General features: G+C 39.9%; 1 protein-coding gene across 1 annotated transcript in view; it reads left to right on the forward strand.

The window, feature by feature from the left end:
- XDH (xanthine dehydrogenase) overlaps positions 1–19,387 on the forward strand; it is a 76,629-nt gene that overhangs the window by 49,929 nt on the left and 7,313 nt on the right. The window contains exons 25-31 of the mRNA XM_015112049.3: positions 13,001–13,192; positions 13,344–13,489; positions 14,249–14,330; positions 14,847–14,942; positions 15,555–15,683; positions 16,361–16,435; positions 17,352–17,404. Coding sequence (XP_014967535.3) covers positions 13,001–13,192; positions 13,344–13,489; positions 14,249–14,330; positions 14,847–14,942; positions 15,555–15,683; positions 16,361–16,435; positions 17,352–17,404 — 773 coding nt within the window. The remainder of the gene's footprint in view (positions 1–13,000; positions 13,193–13,343; positions 13,490–14,248; positions 14,331–14,846; positions 14,943–15,554; positions 15,684–16,360; positions 16,436–17,351; positions 17,405–19,387) is intronic.

Consider the following 19,387-nt stretch of genomic DNA (forward strand, 5'->3'; position numbering starts at 1 on the left):
CGTGAGCCACCGTGTCCGGCCCATCTATGTTATAGCATGATTCAGTACTTCACTCCTGTTCATTGATGAATAATATTCCATCATAAGGATATACCATATGTTGTTTACCGTTCACCACTTGATGGACATTTGTGTTGTTTCCAGTTTTCTGCTTTTATGCATAATACTGCTCTGAACACTCTCATACTAGTTTTACGTAGACATGTATTTTTATTTGTCTTGAGTAAATTCCTAGGAATAGAATTGCTGAATCTGTGGTGAGCTTAACATTTTAAGAAATAATCGCATTTTCATGGGCAGAGGCAGCCTGGCAGGCACTGGGAGAGCTGGGCTTTATTATTACTAATATTCTACAACTGTTTAAATAGAAGGAACTTTATAATGAAACAGTTCAGAATACTGGCTCAAGAACCTATGTCAAGATGAGCTGAATTTTAGTAAATTATTTTAGGAATTATGATGAGCTAATTGAATTAGGCTTGTGACAATGAGAGGAATTTACATGACAAGTAAAACTTGCTCATATTAAAAATGTTTAGATATTTGCTTCTATAGATGTCACTTTAATAAAATACCAATTTAGTTTTACTTGTGGCTTGTCTAGTTAGTAATAACTTTAATAGGCTTTATTGGGACAAGCTTACTGCTCTTGTAGGAGCTCCTCTCACAAGTAGTTGTAATGCCCTAGTACAACTCAGGATCAGTAGCTTGAGATGTTATTGTTTTTCTCTTCATCTTTGACTTTCAAAGAGCCTCCCCTTTTTGGATCCAGACATCTTTTCTGAATCCTGGTTCCACTAGTATACCTGCTCTCCTATGATCCCAAATCATAGTCAATGGTGCCTCGAACGTAGCACCTTCAGTTAAAGGCTGCCTAGTGCTCTGAGGAAAGCTTGCTGATTATCTCCCTGCTCTACTCACCCCAAAAGGCAGAAAAACAACATAGTCAGTCCTGCGCTCATTTGTAATTGTAAAGATCAGTTATATATGTATTTGTAATGAGAGCAAGTATATACTCATTATAGGATAAATTTAAGAAGTTTAAAATATCCCAAAGTAGAATTTCTATATCTAGTCTTTTGTTTTTTTCATGAATATTTGCAAGTGATTACCATTAAATTCACACATGACAGATTAATCTGAAAGATCTGAGAGACCACGTTCTTCCTGGCCGTGATAGAACTGCTCCTGTGGTTTGGGACAAGTAACAAAACATCTGCTTGAGTTTTGTTTGCAAAATACACTATTAATATTTGACCTACCTCAAAACATATTGAGGATCTGTGAAATGCTAAGTTCCCAAAATAAAATATTGCCGATTGTCTTTTTATTGAAAGTAAATTTCCTCATTAAGTCAACCTGCCTTCTGTAAGTCACAGTGCTTAAATCTCAGGATTTTTTTTTTTTTTTTTTTTTTTGACACGGAGTCTCGCTCTGTCGCCCAGGCTGGAGTGCAGTGGCCGGATCTCGCTCACTGCAAGCTCCGCCTCCCAGGTTCACGCCATTCTCCTGCCTCAGCCTCCCGAGCAGCTGGGACTACAGGCGCCCGCCACCTCGCCCGGCTAGTTTTTTTTGTATTTTTTAGTAGAGACGGGGTTTCACCGGGTTAGCAAGGATGGTCTCGATCTCCTGACCTCGTGATCTGCCCGTCTCGGCCTCCCAAAGTGCTGGGATTACAGGCTTGAGCCACCGCGCCCGGCAGGATTTTTTCATTAGGAGAGACCTGTCATTAAGGATTTGTAGGTGTAATTGCTTTAGCCTCCATTATTGGTGCTTGGGATAGAGAGGTTTTAGATTTTTCTGTTTTTTGTTCTGCCTCAAAGCTCAGTTTATTGAAGACATTTGTAAGCTATTGGATCATCACTTGAATCAAGATTTTGACTAGTGACCTAAATTGTCCATTTCTTATGATTTCCAAGTTATAGTCTGAGAAATGGCTAATTTTAGTAACTGTCCTATCATAAATTAATGTTGGAATAAACTGAAGCTGGAAATAAATACTTCATGAAAACTGGCTAAAGTCTGAAATAAATTACCTGTTTTATGTCCAATAGCTACTACATTTGATAGAACAGTTTTGAGAAACATTTCATTCTTGAAGGCAACATCTGACATGGTTCTCAGCAAGTTGGAATAGTAAAGATGGTTGGGTTGTTTTGATGAGTGGAAGCAGCATGTTTGTAGCATACAAGTTATTCAATAATCTTGTGCTATTGACCTAAAAATATGTCTTAACTCTTCATCGAGGCAAGCCTGGTGAAGCCTTTACTTGTTACTACTTCAACAGTTGGAATTAGTTGCTCTTTTTACTTGATGAAACAAAACTATACCTCTGAATATTTATGGATGCTTTTTACTAAATCAGGCTTGTGTTCTTAATCCAAATTAGTAAAGTTTTATGGAAGCTGAGATGTAATACAGTAGTCTCCCCTTATCTGCAGGAGATACATTCCAAGAACCCTAGTGGATGCCTGAAACCTCAGATAGTACTGAACCCTTTATACACTATGTTTTTTCAATCTAACAACCAAGGCAGCTACTCAGTGCAAAGCGGCAGGCAGTATACAGTGTGGATAAGCAGGACAAAGGGATGATTCACATCCCAGGCAGGACAGAGCAGGAGGTCATCAGATTTCATCACTCGGGACAGCTTGTGATTTATTTTATTTATTTTATTTATTTATTTTTTGTTTTGAGATGGAGTCTTGCTCTGTCACCCAGGCTGGAGTGAAGTGGTGCGATCTCGACTCACTGCAACCTCCGCCTCCTGGGTTCAAGCGATTCTCCTGCCTCAGCCTCCCAAGTAACTGGGATTACAGGCGCCCCGCCCCAACATGCCCGGCTAATTTTTGTATCTTTAATAGAAACTGGGTTTCACCATGTTGGCCAGGCTGGTCTGGAACTCCTGACCTTGGGTGATCCACCCACCTCAGCCTCCCAAAGTGCTGGGATTATAGGCATGAGCCACCGTGCCTGGCCGACTTGTGATTTAAAACATGAATTGTTTATTTCTGGAATTTTTCACATAATATGTTTGGACGAAGGTTGCCTTGGTTAACAAACTATGGAAAGTGAAATTGCAGATAAAGGGGGTTACTGCTCCTGTGCTCTAAACTTGATGTTTGGGTGATCAGGAGCAGGTAGCCAATGGGAAGAGCACTTCTGAGTGATAAGTAAAGGAGTTTCTCTGGTGGCCTTTTCACATTCTTCAATGTTCAAGCATATTTTTCACTTACCATTTTCTCTTCCACCTCATTTTGCCTCACCATCCCCCCTCTCTGCTTATTTCTTAAACCCATTGATGGCACTCATTAAATTGTGTTCAGAGCGAATGAATCATTGTTCCTTAATATCCTTTTCAATATGCCACAATTTAGGGCACTTTTAAAATTTTCTAAAACAATATCCTAATCTGAATATTGACTAATTTGAGCCACATTCCCACCTCTATCTCAGCACACGCTGCCAGTCTTCCCCCGTATCTCCTCTCAATTCCCCACCACACCTCATAAAATTGGAATCAAAGAAATCTCACTCTGTCATTGTTAATCTAAGAGTAAAAGCACTGATTTTAATACTGCTTTACTAGTTTCAGTCATCTAAGTAGGTAGGCCTCTAGGTATTCTGCAGCTCACTGGTGGTCTTGACAGCCATTCATACATGTTTGTATTAACGTTATTTTTCAACTAAATCGCAGTTGGAAAAAAGAATCTTTAATATTATGCCCTTGGATCTGTTACTGCAACACTAGCACTTGTGATGCAATAGGACACTGCGCCTGTACTAAAAGGGCCAAGAGTAAATGCCTTTTTTCTTTTTGGTGTTTGTTTTGTTTTGTTTTGTTAAACATGTCTATAGAGTTGGTTAATGCTGAATTTGTGAAATAGCCCTTCCAAAATTATTCTCGTATTTAAAAAATAAATGGATCTACCTAATTTTTATTGATTTTTTTTTAAAAAAAGAAATGATCAAATTATATTCCAGAGTGACTATACCATTTTGTATTCCAATCAACAACCTTTAGGGGTTCCACATCCACAGTAACACTTGGTATGTCTGTCTTTACCCACTAGAATTAGTGGGTGTGAAGTGATAGCTCATTGTGATTTCAGTTTGTGTTTCTTATATCCTGTGACCTTGCAGAACTCATTTATTAGTTCTAGAATTTCTTCTGCAGATTCCTTGGGATTTTCTCTGTAGGCAATCATTATCATCTGCAAATAGGGACAGTTTTTTTTCTTCCTTTCCAATCTGCAAGTTTTAATCTCTTTTTCTTTACATACTGTGATGGCTAGCCAGACCTTGCAGAACTATAGGTCATATATCCTTGCCTTGTTTTTACTCTTAAGGGGAAGGCATTCAGTCTTTCATCATTAAATATGTTACTGGTAGGGTTCTGTTTGTTTGTTTGTTGTAGATACTTATGATCAGATTAAGGAAGTTTCCTTCCATTAGTGTTTTCTGAGCATCTTTATAATGAATGGGTGTTGAATTTTGTCAAATGCTTTTTCTGCATTGACTGATATGATCATGTGATATTTTCTTCTTTAGCTTATTAATATGGTGGATTGTATTCATTCCTTTTTTTAAACACTGAACCAGCCACTGTCCTTGGAATAAATTCAGCTTGGTCATGGTATAATTAATATATTGCCAAATTGTATTTGCTAAAATTTGTTAAAGATTTTTGGATCCATATCCATGAGAAATATTGCTCTGTAGTTTTTTCTTTTAAAATTATACCATCTTGGTCAGGGTTTGGTGTCAGGATAGCATTAGCTTCATAAAATGAGTTGGAATTCCTCTTCTAATTCTAGAAGAGATTGTGCAGAATTGGTGTTAATTCTTCTTAAAATGTTTGGTAGAATTTTCCAGTGAAATCATTTGGAACTGGAAACTTCTTTTCTGACAGCCTTAAAACTATTGGTTAAATTTCCTTAATAGTTCTAGGACTATTCAAATTATCTATCTCATGTTGAAGTGGTAGTTTTGTACTTTGAGACATTCATTTTAAAATGTTTTGTTTTTAATTGTTATGGGTACACAGTAGTTGTATACATTTATAGGGTACATATGATGTTTTGATGCAGGCATACAGTGTATCAGGATAAACAAATCAGGGTAATGTAAGTTTCCATTACCTCAAGAATTTATCATTTTTCTGTGTTAGGGAACATTTCAATTCTACTCTTATTTATTTTTAAATATATGATAGGTCAGGCGCGGTGGCTCACGCCTGTAATCCCAGCACTTTGGGAGGCCGAGGCGGGCAGATCACGAGGTCAGGAGATCGAGACCATCCTGGCTAACACGGTGAAACCCCGTCTCTGCTAAAAATACAAAAAATTAGCCAGTCGTGGTGGCGGGCACCTGTAGTCCCAGCTACTGGGGAGGCTGAGGCAGGAGAATGGCATGAACCCAGGAGGCGGAGCTTGCAGTGAGCCGAGATGGCGCCACTGCACTCCAGCCTGGGTCACAGAGCCAGACTGCGTCTCAAAATAAATAAATAAATAAATAAACGATAAATTATTGTATATTTTTAAATATTATAGTCCCCATATTCTGCTACTGTATACTAGGTATTACTCATTCTGTCTAACTGCATTTTTTTATGCATTAACCATCCCCACTTTATCCCCCGTCCCCCCTACCTTCCCCAGCCTCTGGTAAACATCGTTCTACTCTTTATCTCCATGAATTCAATTTAATTTTGTCTAAGTTATTAAAAAATTTATGTGTGTAAAATAGTTCATGGTGTGTTCTTATTTCTCTTTTGATGCCTTCAGGGTCTATAGTGGCATCCCCTGTTTCAATCCTGATATGGGTAATTTGTGGCTTCACTTTGTTTTTCTGTCTTGCCAGAGGTTTGTCAATTTTATTGCTCTTTTTAAAGACCCAGGTTTTTGTTTCATTGATTTTCTCTATTGTGTCTGTTTTTGATTTCACTGATTTCTGCTCTTATCCTTATTATTTCCTTCACTCTATTTGCTTTGGATTTATTTTGCTTCTCTTTTTCTAGGTTATTGAGTTGAAAGCTTAAATAACTATCTGAGAATGTTTTCCTCTTTTTTAATGTATTCAATTTAGTGCTATAAAGTTTCCCCTAAGCACTACTTTAGACAGGTCCCATAAGTTTTGGTATGTGTATTTCATTTTTGTCTTGTATTTTTGGTCTGCTTGTTTGTTTCCCTGCCACTTTCTCTTTGATCCCTAATTATTTAGAAGCATGCTGTTTGGTTTCCAGGTGTTTATAGATATTCCTGTTATCTTTCTATCCTGAGGCTTTCTATTGATTTCTAGTTTCATTCCATTTTAGTTGAAGAATACATTCTACAGGATTTCAATTCTTTCAAGTGTGTTGAGGTTCATATCAAGGCCCAGGACATGGTCAGTTTTGATACAAGTTCCATGGGCACCTAAACAGAATGTGTATTTTGCTGTTGATGGACTGTGTATTAGCTTCCTGTGGCTGTTATAACAAATCACCACAAATTGGGTGGCTTAAAATAATGAACATTTATTTTCTCACAGTTCTGGAGGCCAGAAGTCTGAAATCAAGGTGTTGGCAGGACCGCACATCCTCTGGAAGCTCTAGGGAAGGATCCGTTCCTGACCTTTTCTAGTTTCTGGTGGCTGGTGGCACTCCTTGACTTGCGGCTGCATCACTCCAGTCTCTGTCCTTGTCTTCCCGTCACCTTCTCCTGTGTGTCTGTTCTTGTCTACCTATACATACTTCTCTCTTACAGAGACATGTGATTGCATTTAGGGTCCACTGCAATAGTTCAGGATAAGCTACTTCTCTCCAGATCCTTAACTTTATCACATATTTTGCCATGTAAGGTAGTATTTACAGGTTCTGTGATTAGAAAGTGAATATATCTTTGGGGAGGCATTTCTTTTTCCTACCACAGGTGTAAATATCCACTAGATCCTGATGGTGGTATTGAGTTCTTCTATATCCTTCCTGATTTTCTGTCTATTTTTTTTCTATCAATTTTGAGAGAGGAGCATTGAAATCTCCAACTGTAATTGTGGATTTTTTCTATTTCTCATTTTAGTTCTACCAGTCTTTACTTCATAGATTTTTCAGCTCTGTTATTTGGGGCAGACACAATTAGTATTGCTGTCTTTTGGGAGGATTGACACTTTTTTCATTATATAATCTCCTTCTCTCTGTTTCTGGTAATTGTATTTGCTCTGAAGTCTACTTTATTTCATATTAATAAAGCCACTCTTGCTTTCTTTTGATTAATGTTTGCATGGTATATCTTTTTCCATCCTTTTACTTTCAACTTGCCTACATTATTATATTTGAAGTGATTTTCTTGAAGATAGCATGTAATTGGGTCATGTTTTTAAATCCATTCTGCTAATCTCTTTTAATTGTATTTACACTATTTATAGGTAATATAATTACTGATGTGTTGAGGCATAAGTCTGCCACTTTATTTTTGTTTTCTGTCTGTTCTATCAGCTTTTCATTTCTCTGTATTCTTTTGTGTGCCTTGCTGTGGTTGGGTTACTTGGACATTTTTTTAGAATTCCATTTTGATTAAAAGTATCTCTTACATAGCTTTTTTAGTATTGCTCAAGGTATTATGTTATATATATACAACTTATCACAGCCTACGGAAGGTCTCATTTTACTAGTTTTGGTGATGTATAGAAAACTTACCTCCCTTTATGACTCTGCCCTTTCCCATTTACATTATTTTTATTTTAAACACTTTCTTTACATTCATTTAGAACCACATCAAGACAGTGTTTTAATTTTTGTTGCAACTATCAGACAATTTTAAAAACTGAAAAGAAAAGCTTACTGCTTGTACCCATGATTTTGCTTATAGTGTTTTTCCTTCTAATTTTCCAGGCTTCCTTCTTTTATCCTTTTCTTTCTGTTTAGAACTTCCTTTAGTCATTATTTTATTGTGGGTCTGCTGGGGACACATTTTCTTAGTTTTCCATCTGAGAATGTCTTGATTTTTTTCCTTGTTCCTGAAGGATAACTTTACTGGGCATTAAATTTTGAGTTAACAGTTCGTTTCTTTCAGCACCTGAGAAACTGCCACTTCGTTCAGGTCTCTGTGGCTTCTGATGAGAAATCCTTTCTCATTCTAATTAGGCTCCCCCTGTAGGTAAGTTGTCATCTTCTCTGGGTGCTTTCAAGACTTTTTCCTTTGTCTTTAGTTTTCAGAAGTTTAATTATGATAGGACTTATCACGGATTTCTTCAGGCTTATCCTGTTTCAAGATCACTAAGCGTCTTGAATCTGTAGGTTTATATATCTTGAAACCTTGAAAACTTTTCAGTTATTATTGCTTTGAGTACTTTTATGCTCTTCTCTTTTTCTCCTTTTCTTCCAGATCTCCAGTGGCTTCAATGTTATGTCTTTTGTTATAGTCCCAAAGGTCCTTGAAACTGTTTTTTTTTTTTTTTCATTCCATATTCCCAATATAGTTCAGACTGGATAATATATCTTATTCTATTCTTCAGTTCACTGATTCTCTTCTATGCCCCCTCTCTTCTGCTGTTGAATCCACCCAATAAGCTATTTGTTTTGGTCGTTGCATTTTCAATTCTAAAAGGCCCATTAGGTTCTTCTTTGTATCTTCTATATCTTTGCTGAAACTATCTGTTTATTTCTGGAAGCCTTTTATTTGTGTCAAGTGTGTTCACAATTGATCTTGGAGGCATTTTTTTTTTTCCCATGGCTGCATTAAAACTATAGTCAGATAATTTTAACATCTTTGTCACCTCAGTGATGGCATCTCTTGGTTATCTTTTATTATTCAGGAAGTTTGAGATCTTCCTGACACTTGGTATGACAAGTGGTTTTTCACTAAAACTTGGAGAAACCCACCACTAATGTACAGATGATGGCGGTGATGATGATGGTGATAATGATGTTCTGAGAGCTTGGATCTTATTTAAGCCTTCTATTTTAATTGGCTCTTTCTGACTTTGCTTTAGCAGTGGTGGATGCCACCTCATCACTGCTAGGTGGGGGTAGAAATCTTGATCTTCCACTTGGCCTTTGTTGATACTCAGGGTTGGAACAACTCCTTACTTCTGGGCAGAGGTGGGAGATCTACATTCCAAGTGCTGTCCATGGACATCATGGTGTGGGTGGTCTCTTTACCACTGGCTTGTGCTAAAAGTCTTGACTCTTCACTAGAGTTTTTCTGACACCACCAGAATGGAAGGGAAGAGTGGTGTGTCTTTGTTAGGTGGGTGGGGAAGTCGATGTGTTCTCCAGTGACTCAATCATAAGGTATAGGTACAGCTTTATGACTGGCCATCAGCAACGAAAGTCTCAACTCCCTTCCTGGTCTCCTCTGGCACCATCCCAGAAGGAGTGTTGGGGTATCTGATAACAGCCTCATGAATGTGAAAGTTTAGGCTCCCACTGAGCTTTTGCCGGTGTGAGTAGGAATGAGACTACAGTTTTGTGTGTGTGATGTTTGACTGGAGTACTTATTGTCTAAAAGTGTTTAGTTTTGCTAGATTGCCCTTTTCCTGGTCTTTTGACTAGAGATAAAAGGATTTGGGATATAGAGTGAGCTTTTTGGTCTCTGTCATCATTGGCATTTCTGAATTGCCAGCTCCTGCCCCAAGTCTAGGATATATAGATGAGGCAAAAAGGAAACCCCTGGAACTCACCATCATGTCATTCCTTGGATTGCAAAGTCCCTCCTGGGACTGCCTTTTTTTTCCTCCACTTTTCAGAGTATTCTTACATTGCTGTTGTGGTTGATTTTAAATAAATGTATAGAATTCCAGAGTTTTTAGTGGTACTTAGTGGGAGTATGGAAGTGGAAGTCTCCGTATTATACATCAATGCTGAGTTTCTCGCAAGATAGAATCCTGAGTGATGTCATCAGTAATTATCGTGTGCTTTCATATTTAGTCTCAGTTGATGCTCCTCCAGTCACATTATAAATGACCAGGGTAAGACCAGAAGTGGGAGCTACACACTCCTCATTATTGTGGTCACAGCTTTAGCAGATGAACTTGGAGTATTGAGTTGTTTAGAAAAATAACTAGAGGGTTTGGATGAAATAAAGTCAATTGTGAGAATTAACAAATTTATTTTGGTGGTACCACTTTTTACAGTTTTTTAAATCTTAAATTTTGTAACCATAGTAGTTACATATGTATAGATTCTTGTTTAAAAAAAAAAAAAGAGGTGGCTGGGCGCAGTGACTTATGCCTATAATCCCAGTACTTTGGGAAGCCGAGGTAGACAGATCACTTGAGGTCAGGAGCTCAAGACCAGCCTGGCCAACATGGCAAAAGTCTATCTCTAAAAAAAAAAAAAAAAAAGTTGACGTTTTCAGGAAAAGCCAACGTTCCCCTTTACCCCTTTGGATCCCACTCCTCTCTGCTAGGGGCTGCCTAATGGGCTCAGTTAGAAAACTTCACACTTCAGATCTAGGGTTAAAATTGTTCAAAAAAAAGAAGTGTTCTTATTTCGTGTTCTCACCACGTATAAGACATGCTTTTTGGCATGGGAAAAAATCACATTGAAAAACAGTCTTTGTCCCTAGACATCTTACAAGATTTTTAATTCAATCCAGCAAATATTTATTAAGTGCCTAGGGTGGCCACATGAAGAAGGATATGATATTGTTTCTGCCTTCAAGAAATTCACAATATGGCTGGGGAAATAGATGGTAAAAGAAACAGAAATGCAAGTTGATAAAGTACTAGGGAAAGCAAAAGTAGAATTAATTGAGGCATAGAAAAATCATCTAGGATGAGTAAGACTGAAATTATCAAAGACACGTAAAGCAACTTGTGGGAGAGAGAGAGTACACATAGGGAAATAAACTAAAACTAAAATAAAACAAACAACAAAAACATGAAAACTGCCATTGATCTTTCCAGAGAGATGAGATATTACAATTTAAAGAAGGAACAGAATGTTACTAAAATGTAGCAGTCAAAGAATGAAAAAGAGCTCTCATGAATTGACACTATGAAAGCAGAAGGGTTGAAAGGAACTTGATAAATTTCCCAAAAATGGGAAATAATGTGAAAAAAATAGAGAAAATACAAAAAAAAATTGAGGATTAGTTCAAGAGGTTCAAATCATAATCATTTCAGAAAGAAAGAATGGAAAAAACAGAGGGGTGGGGAGCTATCAATAATTCAAAAAATTTTCCAAAACTGATGGGCATACATTTTGGGATTAAAACAGCACATTCAATAACCAGCACAATGAAAGAAAATAGACCTATGCCAAGTTATAACATTATGAAATTTAGAAACCTGAGGACAAAGAGAAGATTTCACAATTTTCAGGAAAAAAAAAACAGAACCCTTTCCAAGAGTTAGAAAGCCATTGATTGGACTTCTCAATAGCAGGAAGCTAGAATGTACTGGTAAAATGCCTTCAAATTGCTGAGAAAAACTGGAAAGCCTACTTCCAAATTAGGATTCTATATACAGCGGAATCATTAATTAAAGGTGAAAGTAGAATAAAGACATTTCAGATATGCAAGGTGTCAAAGATGTTCCTCTTTGTGTATCCTTTCTTATGAAGATATTAAAGGATGTACTCCAACAAAATGAGGGAGTAAAATTTAAAAAGGGAAAGGCATGGAATCCAGGAACAGGAGATTCAATATGGAGAGAGATGAAGGGAATCCCTGGGATGAATCCCTTTACCCCTTTGGATCTCACTGGGGGATTTCAGATTTAAATCCTTAGGTAACAGCTGAATAGCAGATCTAGTGGGCAGCCAATTTAAATTGGAGTAGGCCAGATGGCTCTAGGATAGAAAATCTAATGTGCTTGAGCATGTTGGAACCAGGGCTCAGGAGGGAAAAGAGAAAACGCATTAGGAGCAGATTTTTAGAATTTGGGGAAAACTTAAATTGGCTTAGTAATAAGTACATACAAAATGAAGCAGATGAAAAAATAAAGACAATTCTTAACTCCAGGGTGAAAAAAATATTATCAAGGGAGAAGAAATTGTAATGTAACTACATGGTTCAGCAGTAAGTAATGTTTACAGAGTTATAATATTAAGTTGACTATTGATCTGATCAAAATACAACTATACTGGGAAATAGGAAGCTGGTAGGGGTGAGGGCTGGAGGGAGGGGGCTAAGCCAAAACTAAATTCTCCTTTTCCATAAAAGAAAGACAACGTAAAAGTCTAAAGCTGAAAAAGTCAAGACGTAGCAATGTAGCCACATTATCTAGAGATGTGTAAGTTTATCTAAATAGCTGATAAATGATAAGCTATGAGAATTGCAAGTAGTTGCTTCTGGAGACTGGAAGGAAGGAAAGTGGAAAAGGCTACTGTTTTTCATACCATGACTTATAGAAGTATGGGACACTTCAAACTATTTGCAGTACAACTTTCATGGTGGTTTCATTCGTTTTTATTAACTAATTTACAATGAATTTTTAAAAGTTAACTGTTTTCAAAAAGAGGCAAGTGATTAGTTCCAACTAGAGACTCTGGGAAAGGCTTCTCCACAGAGGAGCTGAATGAGGGGACTAGTAGGTGGATAAGGTGCAGTAAAGATGCTGCCGCAGGCTGGGCTCATCCCTGCAATCCCAGCACTTTGGGAGGCCAAGGTGGTGGATCACGAGGTCAGGAGATCGAGACCATCCTGACCAACATGGTGAAACCCTGTCTCAACTAAAACTACAAAAATTAGCTGGGTGTGGTGGTGCATGCCTGTAATCCCAGCTACTCAGGAGGCTGAGGCAGGAGAATCGCTTGAACCAGGGAGTAGGAGCTTGCAGTGAGCCAAGATCATGCCACTGTACTCCAGCCTGGTGACAAAGCGAGACTCCATCTAAAAAAAAAAAAAAAAAATATGCTGCTGCAATATCCTGGGGGAGAAATAACTTGGGCTGAAGAAGAGCAGCTGTGGTGCAGAGGGGAAAGGCAGGCCATGGATAAGGCCCTCAAAGTTTCTACTTTGAGGAGCCAATGAAATCAGCACACTGTTCTCTCCCATTTTTGTTTCCTCTGCTTCAGATTATGGAACGAGCTCTATTCCACATGGACAACTGCTATAAAATTCCCAACATCCGGGGCACTGGGCGGCTGTGCAAAACCAACCTTCCCTCCAACACGGCCTTCCGGGGCTTTGGGGGTCCCCAGGGGATGCTCATTGCCGAGTATTGGATGAGTGAAGTTGCGGTGACCTGTGGGATGCCTGCAGAGGAGGTAAGCGGAGCATTTGGTAGCACAAGTCAGAGTGGTTTGGACTACTTAGGGGGAGAGTGGCTTTGTATCTTGGGCATCTCCCATGGGGGCTGCCCCCACCCCCACCGTTTCTTGCCACCAACAAGGCCTCTGTGTCTCTCTCCTTGGGAAGGTGCGGATGAAAAACCTGTACAAAGAAGGGGACCTGACACACTTCAACCAGAAGCTTGAGGGTTTCACCTTGCCCAGGTGCTGGGAAGAATGCCTAGCAAGCTCTCAGTATCATGCTCGGAAGAGTGAGGTTGACAAGTTCAACAAGTAAGCGCTGGGAGTAGGGGTCCAGTGCTTTCCTGGGTTTCATATCCTACAGCCTTTCTCCTGACCCCAAAATAGGAAGCTAATAATTTAATGGATAACTTATGAGACTGCTGAGTTTGCCAACTCATTCACAGCCGTCTCTTTAAGATCTTATAATGATCTTCAGCCTGGGGCAGGTGGGCTCACAGCCTGCAATCAGTGTCATAGTCTATCAGTTGTGGTTCATCTTCAAGCATTTGTAAACCTTCTGGGCACGCCATATTGTAAAGAACACTGGCCCAGGACCAACACATAACAGTTATACACCTGCCTCTGACACCAATCTATAAATATGAATTTTGGAGTCACTCCATCTCCCTGGGCCTCAGTTTCATCATCTGAAAAGTGGACATAATTGGACTGGCTCTGTCCTCCTCACAGAGTTATTCAGACAATTAAATATAAAGCACAGAGAAGGCTTTATTATTGTTGGCAAAGCACAGTGCCTCCTGGAGATAACAGCCCAAGACCACCAAGCCACTCTGACCCAGCACGAGTTGCACTCAGGGAAGAAGAGTGTTGACACTAAAGTCAAGACCGCCTGGAGTGGGCTGTGCACCAGCTGACCGTTCTCATCTTTGTCTACATTATTGGGGCATAGTTCCATTATTACAAGACTATACGGGCAACCCCAAGGATGTCCTGTTTTGGTTTGATCCAAAGATGTTCATGACCTCAACATGGTAGAGAAGTTTCTATAAGAATGTTCCTTTTCTCTAGGGAGAATTGTTGGAAAAAGAGAGGATTGTACATAATTCCCACCAAGTTTGGAATAAGCTTCACACTTCCTTTTCTGAATCAGGTAATTGCTTTATCGAATTGTGTCTATCTCCGCTGGACTGGGACCCCATTTCCCCCTTGTTTACAGCATTGCAAGGGAAATTTCATTGTCACTGGTGACAGGGCTTACTGAAGGAACTCTTTGCTATTTAAATGAAAGTTGAACTTGCACAGTCCTATTTGTCCAGTAGGTCATGGGCAGTGAGACTCAGAGATCTGGGATCAACCTCTAGTTCTTACCTTTCCTTACTATCGGACTGGTGAGAGCTACTCTATTTTTCTCGTTCTGTTTCTTCACTTACAGGGTGAGGACAGATATTTGAACAAGAGAAACAGAGAGAAACATATGAAAACCTGCTGCAACTACTGATGTGCTATATAATTAAATCATGAGATTCATACTGCCATAATTTTTGTCTGAGATTTACATCCAAAATGCTGCTGGTTCTCTTGTTCCTGGGCTCCATACCTTTGGTCCCAAACTTTATTGAATTGGAATTTACTGACGTTTGTGTCTGGCATCCTTCTGTTTCCCTAGGCAGGAGCCCTGCTTCATGTGTACACAGATGGCTCTGTGCTGCTGACCCATGGAGGGACCGAGATGGGCCAAGGCCTTCATACCAAAATGGTCCAGGTGAGCAGCCCTCTCTAGCACCGTGATGTCTGTTGTTAGGGGAAGTGGTATAAGAAATTGAGCAGTGGGACCTACCAGAGCAGAAGCAGGCCCAGGGTCTGTCCCCAGCCCTGTTGCTTATGTCCGTGTTGCCTCGGGCAAGTCTTTTCCTGCACTTGAACTCAGTTTCCTCAACTGTGCAAAGGAGTTGGCCAGGTGACCTCTGAGGACATTGCTATTACCAACATTCTCAGTGTGTGAGGTGGGCACACTGTGTGTGTAAAGGTTTCCCACATTCCAAAAGACTCCTCGGAGTGGGGTGAGGACAATGAGCTGGATTAGAGTCAGCACATCTGCTTGGCGCATGGAGACTGGCCAGATTGGATCTTGTGAAAAGTGAGTGTTAGTGTAAAAAGGCACTGTCAGTTTATGAATGCTTTTACCCAACCAAACCGCTCCAACAAGTGCTCCTTCAAATTCAGCCAGATGTGAGGACATCCCAGACAATGAGATTAGAGCTTACAAAATTGTTTTCTTGCCTGTAACAGTGAATGTGAATCCTGTCTTGGAGAGAAGGCAGCCAAGCCCCATGATAACCCCTTCCCTAGAGGGCAATGTCTTCTCTTTTCGCAGGTGGCCAGCAGAGCTCTGAAAATCCCCACCTCTAAGATTTATATCAGTGAGACAAGCACTAACACTGTGCCCAACACTTCTCCCACGGCTGCCTCTGTCAGCGCTGACCTCAATGGACAAGCCGTCTACGTAAGGAGCCCGTGGGATCCCGCAGAGCAGAGGGCCAGCCCAGAGCTGTGGGCCTGGAGAGTCTCCCTGGGTGGGAGCTAGAAGGGTTCCTTGCAGGCCTTTGGCTCTGGCCAGGCCTCTGGCTCCCTTATCCAGGAGGATGCTATTTCTCCAAACCTCAAGCTAAAAGAGAGGCCCAAGAATCATAATCACTGCCCTCAAAGCTGGGAAGGATGAGTGCAGGATGGGGAAGTGAGGATGCTGAGGGAAAGCAGAGGCTTCTGGAAATACTCCCTGGTGCTGGAGCTGGCAATAGGACAATGGGCTGAAGCTGAAGTTCGATTATAGAGTCAGGTTGGCCACACTTGCTCCTCTCCCATATGGGGGATGTAATCAAACAAGGAGTTTGAGGGAAGAAGGCACCTCCCTTGGGATCCCTCAAACATTGCACCCTCTGTCAGTCTAAGAATTGGGTCAGGAGGTGCTCTCCAAGCAGGGACTAGTTGTGGCCCTATTGGCCAGGTCCTGTGGATTCTACCCTGGGCCTCGGTCATTCTGGAGTGGGTGGCCAGGCTGTTTGAGTGGCACCCTGGGCACAGCATTGCTTGGAGATGGCCTTGCTGGGGCCCTCGGGTTTTGCCTGGGCTATTGAATGCAGAGGAGTGATGTGTCTGCGGTGCGGGGGGTGTTTACTTTAGGCGGCTTGTCAGACCATCTTGAAAAGGCTGGAACCCTACAAGAAGAAGAATCCCAGTGGCTCCTGGGAAGACTGGGTGAGTCTGAGCGGATCCAAGTCACTTTTGCAGAGGAGAGAGAAATCGACAGCAGGGCCTCCGTTCCGACCCCGAACAAGCAATAGGAGACAATATTCTAGTCAGAACAGCAGAGAGAAGTTGAGGTGGTTTGTGTGATTTTACAGGACGAATAAATGCTCATCCTGGCTGGGTCGCTTTCTCTGTAGCTTTCATCACTGAGGGAGGTCGTTTGAGGGAAGGTTTTGATCTTGACAGCCTTGTGGGAATCAGGGTTTTTGCTGCCTGAGCCTGAGAGGATGGGTGCCTGCTGAATGTGCCTCATCAGATTGTACTGACTCACCGGGTCTGCTCCCACACCATCTTTGTCCCAAATGAGCCTGGTTTTCCTCAAATCTCCATCTCTTGAGTTTGGGTCTACTGAGATTCCCTCTGTGAGAGCGTGGGGAGAAAACATCACCCAAGGACTTCTATCATTCCTGTGATTTGGGGAATGACAGAACAAGTACTTAAGATAAGAATAAGCCCAATTCTCTGACTTCTAGATCAGTGGCCTGAATGTCAGAAATCTCAGAGGGAAGCTGCAAGGGAGTCTCTCGCAGGTGGGAGGCTGTGGCTTCTCCAGTAGGGGGAAATATCAATGGCAGCTCTGCATCCTTCCCCAGTATTGGAGTGGTAGAACTGGGCAGAAGACTAGCACATCAAATGTGACCCCACGTAAACCAGCTCAGTACAAATCTTCCTCAATAGATTTAAAGAAAACATGTCATTTTTCTCAGACTCACTCATCTTACTATGCCTTCTTTGACCTCTCCATACCACGTGTACCAAGCACATGAATGTAGCTTGACTTTGGTAGTTGGGTGAAAGCTTAGTGGCAGGTCAGGGTTCCTGAAAACCCCACTTCTCCTGCCTGATGGCCATCTCCTCTCCTCAGGTCACAGCTGCCTACACGGACACAGTGAGCTTGTCTGCCACTGGGTTTTATAGGTAAGTATGGTGCTGTCCTTGCCCAGCTCATAGTGCGATGTCATCTTAACCTCACTGGTCCTCTCCAGCACCAAATCCTGCCAGGCTGTGGTCAGGAGAGAGCAGCTCCACTGAAACTCTTATCTCTTCAATAGACTTCCACTAATTTCAGTCTAAAGATGCTCTAAAATATGTGGAATAGCCACGCTGTGTGCCAAGGGGTAAAAGTACCAGCTGTGTGTCAGAAGACCTGACTTGTAGTTCTGATCTCAGGCTGCACCATTTTGCCTGAGGAAGTCAGTGGTCCTGCTGAACCTGTTCCCCTGTTTCCTTACGGATGACATTTTAGGGCCAGTCACCTAACCATTCCTCCCTCAGTGTTCTGCAGAAACCAGGGTGTGTAGTGTTATGAGTTAGGTATTGCTGTTAGCTACGCGTGCTTCTTTGTACTGTGTGTGGGATTTTTTTATAGAATGAGAGGAGGATTTAGCACATGGTCTTGTTACAAAATGCAGAGTACAGTGGAACCTTATTAATACAGGGAGATTTTCAAGAGACCGTATGTCTTCTGCAACTTTAAATTTAGTAGCAGCATAAATAGCTAGAGACCCTGCCCAACTGACTTAGCAGCTGTAAAAAGATATGATCATATATACTGTCAGTCATCATGTTTTAGCCATCTCTGGGAATTTTAACTAGGACCTTTTCTTTCACAGATATTTGGAATATTTTCTTTCAATATATTTGGAAAATAATTCAATGTTTCTTTAAAATATCTTGTCTGAATGTATGACTATATAGATGCATAAATATATATATGTGTAAACATTTCTTTATATGAAACATTTTCATGTGTATATGAGTATATATGAGAGCATATATATGTTAGGCATATATATGTTTATACACATATAAGGCATAGATATGTATAAACATATATACACAAAAAACATTTATATGCCCTATATATGAACATATATATGGCTAATACATGTGTATAGATATTACACTGAATATATATGCCTTATGCATACATGTATATGCCTATATATACATGTATGCATAAGGCATATATATGTATAAACATATATTCACACACAAAACATTTCTATGCCATGTATATGAACATATATATGGCTAATATATGTGTATAGATATTATACTGAATATATATGTATTATACATATACGTATGAGGCATATATATGTATTATACATATATGTATGAGACATATGTATGTATAAACATATATACACAAAAAACATTTCTATGCCATATATATGAACTATATATGGTTCATATATATGTGTATAGCTATTACATTGAATATATATGTATAAAGCATATAAAAGTATTATACATATATATGTATAAGGCATATATATGTATAAACATGTATATATATGTGTGGTGAATAAATGTTTTGCCAATACTTTCTAGGTAATTAATATCTGACCTACACATACATAAACTCATTTTCTCATAAATTCCTATTACTTTTCTGGAGTTCATGAAACTAAGGTTTTATAAAGGTGAAACCAGATGAGCATGGTGAAAGTTGGAAAAACAGAGGTCAAAGGAATTGGTGGTGTTTTTTTCTGGGAGTTGGTGGTGTTTTTTTCTGGGAGAAGCCTTTTCCCTCAGCCCCATATTGGTTTTGTTTTTGTGCAGATGTGGTCATATCAGCTCATGTTATCCCTGTGTAGTGTATAGAATAACAGAGTCAGTGTACTGTAAACTCTAGGTGTGTGAATACACATGCGCAAACGCATAGATATACACATATATTTATATGACTCAGGCAAAAGTGGAATTGTATAAGGTACTCCAGATTGAAAATTTTAAAAATGTATAAGGAAGCATTTGTTTCTATTAGTGTCATTTCCCTCAAATCATTTGTTGAACTTTCAAAGGGACCAGCAGGTGGGGAGTGGCTGCTTAAAGATGCACCCAGGTTAGCATGAGATACTGATCTTATTAACGTTCATCTTGAGAAGGTAAACA

The sequence above is a fragment of the Macaca mulatta genome, chromosome 13 (assembly GCF_049350105.2).
Source record: "Macaca mulatta isolate MMU2019108-1 chromosome 13, T2T-MMU8v2.0, whole genome shotgun sequence".
Classification (NCBI taxonomy): Eukaryota; Metazoa; Chordata; class Mammalia; order Primates; family Cercopithecidae; genus Macaca; species Macaca mulatta.